At 50.4% G+C, this 12,673-nt stretch overlaps 1 protein-coding gene across 1 annotated transcript in view; it reads left to right on the top strand.

Moving 5' to 3' along the window:
* The window catches only part of NEB (nebulin), a 170,840-nt gene that overhangs the window by 151,296 nt on the left and 6,871 nt on the right, over positions 1-12,673 (top strand). The window contains exons 156-167 of the mRNA XM_039913134.1: positions 114-218; positions 2,135-2,227; positions 2,957-3,049; positions 4,336-4,428; positions 4,844-4,936; positions 6,771-6,863; positions 7,765-7,857; positions 8,420-8,537; positions 9,815-9,936; positions 10,174-10,272; positions 10,608-10,700; positions 11,846-11,938. Coding sequence (XP_039769068.1) covers positions 114-218; positions 2,135-2,227; positions 2,957-3,049; positions 4,336-4,428; positions 4,844-4,936; positions 6,771-6,863; positions 7,765-7,857; positions 8,420-8,537; positions 9,815-9,936; positions 10,174-10,272; positions 10,608-10,700; positions 11,846-11,938 — 1,188 coding nt within the window. The remainder of the gene's footprint in view (positions 1-113; positions 219-2,134; positions 2,228-2,956; positions 3,050-4,335; positions 4,429-4,843; positions 4,937-6,770; positions 6,864-7,764; positions 7,858-8,419; positions 8,538-9,814; positions 9,937-10,173; positions 10,273-10,607; positions 10,701-11,845; positions 11,939-12,673) is intronic.

Raw genomic sequence — 12,673 nt, 5'->3', positions numbered from 1 at the left:
TGGCGCCGGAGGTGTTTCCAGACCCTCTGGACTTCTCCAGGCTCTTGCCGCCCCCTTGACCGGGGGCCGCCGGGGGCTGAGCCTCGACCGGGATTCTACTGTGTTTTTTGCAGCTCCAGTACCAGTGCGACCACAAAAACACGCAAGGGAAGATCACGGCGGTACAGGACACGCCGGAAATACTGCGCGTCAAGGAAAATCAGAAGAACTTCAGCTCGGTATGGGTCCTCGCGGCTCCCCTCCCCAGCACTTCTCCAAACGTGTCCGCCTGGTTTCCTGTATCGATCGGAGCAGGCCGCTCTTCCTCTCTGCCGCTGGACACGAACCTCAGGGGGCCAGTCCCTCCGGCCCCTTGCAACCCCAAGGGCCCAGGACCCCAGTTCAGAGTCAAATGTGGGGCAGAGCGGGCTGATCTGCTCCGGGCTGTGGGGCTGGAATCCCGTCCGATGTCTGGGTTTGGTATGCTGCTGGGGTCTCCGCCAGACTGGACACCATCACTCGATTTTCTTTCTGCCCCCCAGAATCTGTTTCGCATTATTTCCTGAGGGGAGAAAGCGGGAAATCTCTTTTCACTCTGAGGGCATGTGCTGATCGAGTGTGCGTGACCTAGCGAGAAGCAGCATGGCCTAGTGGCCAGAACACAGACTTGGGAGTCAGAGGGGGTGGGTTCTAATTCTGGCTCTGCCACTTGTCTGCTGTGTGACCTTGGACAAGTCACTTCACTTGTCGGTCCCTGGGTGACCTCATCTGTAAAATGTAGATTAAGACTGTGAGCCTCAGATGGGACAATCCGATTACCTTGTATCTACCCTAGCGCTTAGAACAGTGCTAGGCACATAGTAAGTGCTTAACAAATACCATAATTAGCATTATTATTATGTCTAGCTGAAAACCTGGAGCGGGACTGAATGGAGCACAACTTTTCTGGGCTGGGCCCTCCGTCACAGTTCCTTGTGACGGTTTATCACTTTCCTCTTCCAAGAGTATTTAGATAATCATTATGCGCACTCGGTTCTCCGAGGACCACTTGCCTCCTGGTTGACCCGGGTCAAGTCACTCAACTTCTCTGTTCCCGAGTTTCCTCATCTGTACAATGGGGATTCAAAACCTGTTCTCTTTCGTGACCCGTGTGACCTGAAAACCTATCTACCCCAATACTTAGTACCGTGCTTGGCGCATAATAAAGCCCATAGTAAACACATATCACACTTATTATTATTAAATGCATAAGCTCATAGTGGGCAAGGAAGGTATCTACCAACTCTGTTATATTGTACTCTCCTATGCACTTAGTACAGAGCTTCGTACACAAGTACTAGTTAGTGATCGACTGATTGTTAGTAAACACCTATGCTGCGAAAGAACTAAGAGTATTTACCAAGTGTGGTACGTATTGTCCTAAGTTCTGGGGTGTATACAAGACAGAGCAGACATAGTCAATTTTCATATCAGGTATCCACCTATCACCCCTTCGAGGAAGGAATTATTATCCCCATTTTACAGTTGAGGAAACTGAGGTCCAGAGAGGTTGGGTCTTGCCCAAGGTTGCCCCGCAGGCAGAGCTGGGACTTGAACCTGGGTCTTCTGACTCCAGGGTCCCCTGCCTTTCTCATTAGGCCACACGATTTCCCATCAGGCTGAATGAGAAGCATTATGGTTTAATGGAAAAAGCACGGTCTGGAAGTCAGAGGAGTCTGGGTTCTAATCCCGACTCCTCCAATTTCTTGCTCTGTGACCTTGGGCAAGTCACTTAACTTATCTGTGCTTCAATTTCCTCATTGGTAAAATGGAGATTAAACACCCATTCTTCCTCTTACTTAGACTGCTTGCCCCATGTGGGCCAGAGACTCTGCCCAACCCGATTAGCTCTACATACCCTAGCGCTTTAATCAGAGTTGGGCACACAGTAAGCGTTTAACAGATGCCGTAATTTATATGGTTATCTCTCTCCAGTATCTGCCGGTTTATAACTCCGTCAGCACTTCCGGATTAGGGGTCAAGGACAGTGCTTTCCATTCCTGACCTTTCCCCCAGCAACCGGTCGCAGCGGCCTCTCGGCCGGTCGGGGCCGTCGGGGCCGACTCTGGCTCCGTCGTCTCGGCTTCACACCCGGTTTGTTGGTTCGACCGTTCAGGTGCTGTACAAAGAAGAAGTCACCCCAGGGACGGCCATCGGGAAGACCCCAGAGATGGCAAGAGTGAAGCAGACGCAGGATCACATCAGCTCGGTACCGGCGTGGATTTTCGGCCCTCACCCCTTTCCCTCCCGTCCCGCCCAGTTCTGAGAGCAGTCACCCCTGGATGCATCCAGAGTCACAGCCTCAAAAGTTGAGGGTTGGGCGGGGTGGTTGTGTCTGGCTCCGCCACCCCTGCGACCCCCTCCCCACTCTCCCGGCGCTTAGAACGGTGCTTGACACATACCATAAATTATTATTATTCTCCCAGGTTGCTTGCGGTCTGTCAGGGGACTGACTTGAAGATGGGACCCCCGAGGCGGGGTCGACGTAGGGGAGGGGCAGGAGGGCGAGGCAGGGGCCGACGTGAGTCACTTTAGGTGGGCCTGGCGATGACTGCCTCTTAGGAGATCGATCCCCTTCTTCTACTCGACGCTGGCTCTCCAGGAGCAGGAGGGATTTGGGGTGGATACCAAAAGGAACTTCCCGAGAACGGAAGTTGCTAGACACTGGAGCTGGTAAAGGTGGAGGTTATGGAAACTCCTTCCCTGGATTTCTATGAAACTCCCCCCGGGCCGGTTTAGGTTTCCACCTTCCAGGAGCTAAGAGAGGTGCCCTAGTTGACTTTTGACCCTGTCTTCCCGCCTGATGGTTCTGTGCTTCTGTGGGTTTTGAGTTAAGGAAGCTGGTCAGCTTACGTGCTCCAAAAGCAGGCACAGGACAGGCGGGTTCTGGCCAGGAAAGTGAGCAAACGCCATTTTTTTCGATGTCACCCGACTGCAGGTCAAATACAAGGAAACCATCGGACAAGGAATTCCGATTCCCGACCTTCCCGAAGTGAAACGTGTCAAGGAGACGCAGAAGCACATTAGCTCGGTAGAGGCTGCTGCTTTCTCTGTCCGTCCCTTCTGTGTATAGGGTCTCCCCCCTCAACGTCCCAGCACCTCACCCTGGTTATTGCGCTGATTGGTCGTCTTTTCCTCCCCTCCCCTCCCACACTGCGACCGCACCACTTGGCAGGGGCAATAGAGGGGGGCCAGACGGGGGTGTGATCTCTCGCTCGGTCCCGGAGGCTAGGAGCTTCTCCGGAAAATCATCTCTCCTGAACTCTTTAGGCAGTCACGTGCCTGGAGACAGGGAGTTAGACCAGACGATCCCTGGAGGTCCCTCCACGTATAGGGTTGGTAATAGACGGTCGGGAGCAGAGGGTCTTCATCATCATCATCCGAACTAGTAGCTGCCCAGGTAGGGGCTACAGGCAAAGGTTGTTGACGTTAAGAGATTTATATGGCATCTTCACCGCCTCAGGCCCGCCCTTTCCCACAGCTTCTACTTCTCACAAACTGCTTTCGGTCTTGGGATTTCGAATAACGGAGGAGAGAGGGGAGGAAGCCGGCTTCCAGGCCTGCCTCGGAATCCGCCTCGTCGGAGTGCCCGGCACCCCGTGGGTGCGCGATAAATCCTGCTCCCGAAGAGCAGAAGTCAGTCAGTCTTATTCACTGCCAGTCAGTTGTATTTACTGAGTATTTACTTTGTGCAGAGCACAGTACTAAGCACTTGGGAGAGGACAATTTAACAGTAAACAGACACATTCCGTGCCCACAACGAGCTGACAGTCTAGAGGACTGCAACCGAGGAAAGTGGAATAGCCAGAGCGAGCAGCCTGAAATAGCCGGTTCGGGGTGGCCTCATCTACCTTGGGAACCGTCCCTCTGCATCTCTCTACCTGTCACCCTGCCCGGGATCCAACAGTCAGCTGGGAACGTCGTTCCCTTCCGAAGGAAAACCGCTTTTTTCTGGCTTCGGGGGGCAGGAGGCCTGGAGCGATTCCTCGATTTCTTCTCTGGGAAAATAACAACTGGAGCTGTGGGCCCAAACAGAGCTCCACAAACTGGAGCTGCCTCGTTGGCTGGGAGCAACTTCTCTTGCCCCCAGCGCAACCCTTTCACGAGTTCTCAGTTCCAGGACAGAATTAGTAATTGGGCCCCTCGATTGTGTTCGTAAAGATGGTGGGTTCTGGAAGAGGTTTCAAATCTTTCTTCTCCCTTAGAGCGGGCGGGGATTTTTCTCATCCAAATGAAGGGTCGGTTTCCCATCCCATCTTATAGGGTCTGGGCGGGGAGAATCCCTTCTCACCGTGTGCCGGTTCTTGTGTCCCGCAGGTCATGTACAAAGAAAACCCGGGCACGGGCATCCCCACCACCATCACCCCAGAGATGGAGAGAGTCAAACGCAATCAAGAAAACTTTAGCTCGGTACTGCTCCGATACTAATCCCGAACCCTCAGCCCTTCTCTTCTTTTGCCAACCCTGATTCATAAGTCCTCTTTTTTCTTTTCTTTTTTTTTTGTGTATGTTTATTTCAAAGTAGCACCCTAAAACACCCATCCCACCCAACCTGGGGCTGATATCCGGCGACACATCCCTCCAGGGGATTTTAGCATTTGGGAAGACTCCATGTGGGGGCTTATTGAGAATGGTCTCGCAAAACGTGTGCCTGATAACGCAACATGTTGTCTCCTTGTCGTTTGAATGACCCTGCTGCTGGTCATTCAAAGACAGGGTCCCTTTTCCCTACGAAATACGGTTCCCCCCCCAAGTCCCATCTGCCGTTCTCTGAGCTGTTGTGCGTGTTTTGAGAGCCTCTTGGATACTTTTTTGTGTCTCGCAGGTTTTGTACAAAGAAAATCTGGGGACAGGAACCCCAACACCTATCACTCCAGAGATGGAGAGAGTCAAACGCAATCAAGAAAACTTTAGCTCGGTATTTCTTAGAGGATTAAAAAAGTTCCCCTAATGTTATCTTTTAAAATAATCTTTTTAACCCCTGACCCACAATTTAACCCTCCCCCTGTAGAACAACTAAATATAATGGAGGGAGTGTCATCAGGTAATACTCTAGCTTTCAACACAAACCTAACGTGGTTATTTTCTAAAATTCTGCTGTGAAATTTTAACCCAACTTCATTCTCATGCCCGCTGAAAATCGGGTAATGGTTTTCAGAGTTGATAGTTTCCTCCCTTAACAGGAGATGATTCTAACACTATTGACATGGTGTTTCCTGGTGCAGTGAAAGTTTAAAGTAAATAGATGCATATGGAATTTAACTTTTATTCCTTGTTGCTGTATTAGATGCCTTTCTTGTATCCTGTAGGCCTTTTAAAAGGAACAAGGAACTGGGGCTCAGATTATTTAAATCCACAGATGGAGAAAATTGTTTCTATTGGAAAATGGCAGTGGTATACTAGTTCAGGGATACAGCTATCCTGGTCTTAATTCATTATTTTTGAGATTATTCATTCATTCATTTATTCAATAGTATTTATTGAACGCTTACTATGTGCAGAGCACTGTACTAAGGGCTTGGAATGTACAGTTTGGCGACAGATAGAGACAATCCCTGCCTACTGCCTAAGGATCTACTAGTTGATCCTTCTGGCCCCTACTGTAAATATCATTTTGCTCTGGGGCTATTTTCAGGCCCATATGCACATGTTTTTCTCCCTTTTCTTCTTACTTATTTTCCATTTTAAAACAAGTGTTGACTAGCTTGCCCTGATGGCCTTCTCTTGGCTTTCACTTCATCCTGGCCGATGCCAGCCAAGAAACAGACCAAGTTGCAGAGGGTGGTGGTTCCTCTTCAAATCCAGTTTCATTGAGATTTCCTACTTTATATAAAACCCTGCCCCTCTCACTCTCAGAAGCCTGCCATGGTCCAGGACTCTGGATCCCTCCTTCCATTTATTTTTGCGATTTTCTGGATTATGTAATTCTCCGATGCTCCGGCCATGGTCTCCTCTCAACTTGCCAGTTGGAATGTTTGGCCTTGCTTTTTTAAGTGAATGAGACCGTTCCAACGCCAGTAAGGCCGGTGGTGGTGAACTGCTTTCTCTTCTCTCAGGTGGGGTTTGACGGGCAGATTTTCTTAAAAAACCAAGGACACTCTGGTGGCTGGAAGCTGTGTCAGTGACCAGCCCAGGCCCGTTAGGTAGTTACAGGTTAAGAATCTGCTTTCTGTGCTGACTTGCTCAGACCGCCCCCTGAATTCAGCCAGAATCCAGCCAATTCACCACATTGGCTATAGGTTTAACCCCAGTGGCCCCTTGGTCCAAATGGGTCTCCTGTTCCTTCCGTCAGAGTCACTGGCCAACGGCCTCATGACCCTACGCATTTTCGTGGGACATTTTGGGTAGTTTTGTCCATCACCATGTGCTGACCTCTGTGAAACAGCTCTAGAAAAATGAAACGAAACATTTAGCTAGAGGCCCGCCGCTTCCCGATGCAGCGTCTCAGACCTTCAGCCAAGCCAAGGCCTGAATTCTAGAGAGGGTTCAGAGAGTGGCGCTCGATCCACCCCGCCCTGTTGGCCACAGATAAGTGAGGCTGAAGAGTCAGCCGTCTTCCCCGGTAATCCGGATCACTTAGGCCAAAGGGGCCTGAGAGATGGGTGCTACTGGAATCTGAGACGCAGCCAGAGAGGGTGGACGGTCCCAACTCGCCCTTGGGAGGGACAGGATTGAGGGAGAGCCTGAAGGCTGACCCAGTGAGAGCAGGGCTGAAAGTTGCTGTTGTTTCTGGATGCTTTCTCATCCCACAGGTGTTGTACAAAGAGAACATGGGGAAAGGCACCCCCTTGCCTGTCACTCCCGAGATGGAGAGAGTCAAACACAATCAAGAGAACGTTAGCTCGGTATTTAATAAACCAAAAAGGTTCCCCCTAACTCTTTAAAACTCAGCTTTTTTAACCCTTTTGAAAAGTCTAAAACCGAGGTCTTTTTGGCTTAATCAACTTATCAAGTTTTTTTTAATAAGCCCCCCCACTTCTCCAACTTTCACCCCTTAATCCTGCAATTTTCTGCCACTCACTCACTCCGATTAAGTTTGGAAATAATCCCCTGGGGTCCCGAATGGCTCTGGTTTGCTTGGGAGCTTTTTTGTTCCTTTTTTGGATGGTTCAGGCCCAGCCCTGTTTCTTCTAAGCCCACTTTGTGACTTTTCTTTTGACTCTGCCTGGACTTCCAATGGGCCGTCAGTTTTAAAATTTTTGTAGATGGAGTCTTAGGAACTTGGTCATCACCTTAAAAAATATTTCCCAAACAAGTTGAAAGACATTTTAAAGACATGACTATTAATATTTGGACCTGTTGAAAACCGTTCAAAATGGCCTCACAGATTTCCAGGTAAATCACGTCCAGCCACATGCCTGGATCCATGTCACAAATCCAAACCTTCCCGGACTCGCTATTAACGCTTCCCATTTTAAAATGCTTCCCTCGTGTATTAAGACCCCTAATGTCCCTTTCCCCTTGATTGATTTTTGCGTTGCGTCCGCCGAAGAAGGAAAACCATGTCAGTTAATAGCCATTTTTGGTTTTCATTAATTCACTCACGGCTGTGAAGATCGAAATGCCTTAATATGCAGGAAAAACTCCCCCCCCCTGTAACATTTCTTAATGATCTCCCGTAAAACTTTCCTTGATGAAACGGGGAACTCAGCCTTGGAAACTGGAATTTGCCGCTTGGCTCCCGTTGAACCTGGTCTGGGCTGGGCTGTTGGTCGCCGTGTCCAATTGCTCTCTCGTTTTGTGCAGGTGTTCTATAAAGAGAACCTGGGATCGGGCACCCCAATCCCCGTCACACCTGAGATGCAGAGAGTCAAACACAATCAAGAGAACTTTAGCTCGGTATTTGGCAAAGAAAAGCGCCCTCCCTTCCTTTTCTCCCCCTCCTCCAACCCCGCCCCAAAACTGTCCTGGTCATTTAACCCCATAATACAATGAGCTCATAATCCCCATAAAACTCCCGCCCTCAGTTTGCCATTAATATCAGCCATTCAAAGAGAATCCTTTCCCTTGGTCCCCTTTGAGATTTGGCCAAAACTCCGCACTAGGCAGGTTGCAAAACTTAACTGTTGCTTTCCTGAATTCTAGTTTTGCTTTTTCTTCTGATCCTGTTCACCTCTGACATTTGACTTTTAGCTCTAGGATGACACAGATTTCTAACAACCTCAGACCCCGATGTAGCGGCTTTGGTAGTAAAGGACCCCCAAAACTGAAAAAGCAGTGTTTGGCCCCCGAGATGCCCATGGGATTTCAATTAATTTAGCCATTGGTCCCACCTCTGGCTCCTCTCTCCCCTTCCCGTGCCAGCGGACCCCTCGGGGAAAGCCCTGGTTTGTTCTTAAAGCTTGAGTCCCAGTAGAACTTTATTTATTGTGGCTTTTCTGGATGCTTTCTCGTCACACAGGTGTTGTACAAAGAGAACATGGGGAAAGGCACCCCCTTGCCTGTCACTCCCGAGATGGAGAGAGTCAAACACAATCAAGAGAATATTAGCTCGGTATTCTGGAAAGAAAAACTGAGTCGTTAATGGTTTCAAATGACGCACATTAATCTTAACCTCCGCTTCTTTAATTTAAAAGCCACGGACTTCCCTCTCCACTTAAAATCTTAATTTCTCCCATCACTACTCTGAGCCTTAACCCCGTAGTCATAAGTTTGGATTAATTTGAAGATTGAAATTCTAATTTCGTGTGAGGTAACAGTTTTCCTCTTAACTTTGTGGAGGGGAAATGGTGTTTATTTACCTTTGTGTGTCTCTGATTCTACCAAACTATTGTGGTGGTGGGTTTTTGTTTGTTTTTTAACTTGACAATGGAGAGCTTTTGTTCCCTCTGTTTCTACTCTGCTGGGGCTTTTCCTGTGTGTCCCTTAGCTTTTTCACGAAGACGACTCCTCAACTCCTCTTCCAGTCCAGAGTCAGTTAAATGACTGACCCTCCCCTCGTAGAAGCAGCGTTTTCAGGCTCTGATTTTTTAGCGCATTAGAGTGTTTGGAATATTTTGATTAACTGCTTGGAAAGTCCTACCACTTCAAAAGCCCTGCCTTTCAGCTCATTTCAGGCTTCTCCTGCCCACCCAAAGATTCACCCCATGGAATGGAGAGCTGTGATGTCTGCAGTCCAGCCCTCCTTCCCCCACCCCCCATATCCTTCCTGTATCCCACCCTTCTGGAAAGCCCAGAGCCTGACCGGAAGACTACCCAGGCACGATGGCAAGGTGGGAGGGCACTGAGCTCTGAGGCTCAGGGTGACACTCAGGCCAGCAGGCTGGAGAAGCAGCTGCCCGGGGAGAGGACCCTAGCTTTTTCACAAAGACAACTCCTCAACTCCTCTTCCAGTCCAGAGATGGTTAAATTACTGACCCTCTTCTCCGAAGAAGCGTTTTCAGGCTCTCTGATTTTTTTCACAACATCCTAACGCATTAGAGTGCCAGGGGCTCTGGAGTTGTCCACCAGGCTCTCCCTGCTCCCGGGTTCAGAGCTGGGCAGCAGAACCCTGGTTGCCCCCACAGCCGGGCTGAGTCTCTGGCAGGCCTGGGTCGGTGACCGGGAAGTCCCCCGGGGGCACAGTCGGACCCTTCCCTCAGGACACCCGCTCACTCCCTTCTGGCACTGCTGGGGTCAGGAGAAGCAGCTGAAGGTCCGGCCTCCACTCTCTGGGCTGGCCCAGGAGTCCCAGATAACTTGTTTTTTGCCTGGGTGCTTGGCCTGTAGTAAGAACTTCTTGAACCACCCCCCCCCCAACCCCTTATTCTGATTTACACCAGTTCAAGTTGTAAAGGATGGAGGCTCTTTCATCCAGGAGTCCCATCCGCCCCCGCAAGCCTCTCCTGGGGGTTCATCCTCGCGGACCCTCGGGGGACCAATGAGACAGGTCACGAGGAGCAGCCAAGCAGTGCTGGCTACAAAGAAAAGGAGGCCCAGGCGGGTTCTGGGTTGCCCCATAGGGACCTCTCCACGGTCTAGCGACCGGCAGATCATGTGGCAGATTGGCCCGGTGACCCACTCCCCACCCCCCTCACCACCTGGTGACAGGCGGCCCGTGTCTCACCTGACAGCCTCGGTCCGGGTCACCCGGCCAGCTCCGCGCGCGCGGGCCGAGCCACGCTAACGTTCCCTCTCTCTTCTCTTTCGGCTTCTGGGCGACGGCGGCTCCTATAGGTTTTGTATAAAGAGAGCATGGGGAAGGCCACACCAACGCCCACGCCCGTGACTCCTGAGATGCAGAGGGTCAAGCGCAACCAAGAGAACATTAGCTCGGTACTGACTTGAGGGAGCCAGGCCTCATCTCCCCACCCCTGTCACTTCGGGTCCCACCGCAGGCTCCTGCAGTTCCCAATAACCGCCCCCTCTTGGCCCCCCCACAACTCATTCCCCTCCTCCCCCAGCCCCATCCCCGTGGCAGTTCGCTGCCTCTTCACCGTGACGACTCTCCCCTTTCCTTTGACTCCTAACTCTAAAAGCTTCCTTCAGCAGAGACGTTCTCACTAACACGGGGACGGATTTTTAAAGGGTCACGTTTGGAAAGGGGATCGATCCGGCCGTGGTGCGGTCCGGCCTCCCGGTGAGTCCGGATGCGTCTTTATCTCCCGCAGGTGATGTACCGAGAGAGCGTGGGGAAGGCCACGCCCACCCCCGTCACCCCCGAGATGCAGAGAGTCAAGCGCAACCAAGAGAACTTTAGCTCGGTACTGTCGATCAAACCATCTGTAGTGTCTATTGAGGGCTCATTGGGGGCAGAGCGCCGTACTGAGGACTTGGGAGAGTTCAGCAGAGTGAATAGATGAAGAGCTGACAGTCTAGACGGACATTAAAGTAAATTGCAGGAAGGGGAAAAGAAACAGGGTGAGTTGGTTGAGCACATAAATGCTTAGCGGGTGCTGACAAAGTGAGTAGGTGATGAAGTGGGGAGTGAGGAGGAGGTGGGGAGATGAGAGATTAAGTGGACGAGGCTTCCTGGAGAGGTGATTTTAGTAGTGTTTTGGAAAGGGAAGAGTGTTGGTCTGCAGGATGTGAGTTATAATGATAATGATAGTAAAAAGTGCCTGGGTAGAGTCAAAATAATCGGGTTGGATGTGGAAGGAGAGCAGGGTTTTCACCCCATTTTACAGATAAGGAAACTGAGAAGCAAAGTGACTTGCCCATCGTCCCACAGCGGGCAGTTGGCGGAGCTGGAATTAGAAAGAAGGACCTCTGACTTTCAGGCTTGTGCTCTTTCCACTAGATCCAGTCTGCTCTGAGAAGAGGGTTGGGATTCTAGGCAGGAGGGGAAGGCGTGAGGAAGGGGTCAAGGGTGAGGCACGATGAAGTAGGTTGGCATTTGAGGAGTGAAATGTGTGGACTGGGTTGTAGTGGGAGAGGAGCAAGGATAAGTAAATGGGGAGGAAACCGATCGAAAGCCTTAAAGCCACGGGTTAGCAGTTTCCGGTTGATGCGGAGATAGATGGGCGCCCGTCGGAGGCTTCTGAGGATTGGAGAAGTGGGCGCCGAATGGCGTTTTTTTAGAAGTGATCCAGGCAGCAGTGTGAAACATAGACTGGGAAAGGGAGACTCACCCCCTCTCTAAGGCATTATATGTCTACTGTGTGAGATGCCCCCTGCTTATCCACCTGGCCTTTCTCCACCCAACCCGCTTCCTGCCCCCTCTAAACAATTCCAACCCAACCTGAACTTCCTCTCTTGCTTTTGAGAATAACTCTTCGAACAGCTTCATTTTCTGCGGTGATTCCATCTGGGCTGCGATACTGTCGATGTCAAGCTAACCCCAACTAAACAGCGAGAGCCAAGGGTTTTCCCCGCTCTCTGACGTCTCGACCCTTTCTGGATCCCATAGGTTTTGTACAAAGAGAACTTGAGAAAGGCCACGCCGACTCCGGTCACTCCCGAGATGGAGAGGGCTAAGCGCAATCAAGAAAACATTAGCTCGGTATTGTCCAGGGTGCCCACGGCACATATAACACCTTAATTAATCCTCTAAAACCGGGTGCCTCCCCTTCTGGTTGCTCCCACGTTAATATAAGTGTGTACTGCCCAAATTCCAAATGATCCTACTAAGACATAACATTTCAATTAACTCCAATTCGCTCCCCCGACCCCGGAGCCTCGCGATTGGCCCCGGACCCCTGAACTACTGCCGGCGCTTTCTTAAGGTGTTCAAACAGTGGCATTTATTAAGCACTTTCTGTGTGCAGAGCACTGTACCAAGCACTTGGGAGAGAACACCGTCACGGCCACGTTCCCCGCCCGCAACAAGTTGACCTCCGATCAGCCTGAATCTGGTCTGTCTTTGATGTTTTAAGTTGAATGTATCAATCGATCAATCGATTGTATTTACTGAGCACTTAGTCTGTGCAGAGCACTGTTCTAAATGCTTGGGCGAGTACAACAGAATCCACAGACACGTTCCCTGCCCACAACGAGCTCACAGTCTAGAGGGGGAGACAGACATTATGAATAAATAAGTCATTTATAATATATAATTTAAAGATATGTTCATAAGTGCTTTGGGGCCGAGGGTGTGGAGAATATCAAGGGTCCAAAGGTCACAGATTGGGGGTATGAAATGGGTAATATTCTGAAATGAATGTACTTTGGCACCGATGATGTGTTTAGCTTATTTTTCAGCTACTACTTTGGTTTCCACAAATGTATAGACAGGGCT

Source organism: Ornithorhynchus anatinus, chromosome 9 (genome assembly GCF_004115215.2).
Source record: "Ornithorhynchus anatinus isolate Pmale09 chromosome 9, mOrnAna1.pri.v4, whole genome shotgun sequence".
Lineage (NCBI taxonomy): Eukaryota > Metazoa > Chordata > Mammalia > Monotremata > Ornithorhynchidae > Ornithorhynchus > Ornithorhynchus anatinus.
The sequence above is the reverse complement of the archived record's forward strand: the minus strand, read 5'-3'. Positions and strand labels throughout refer to the sequence as shown.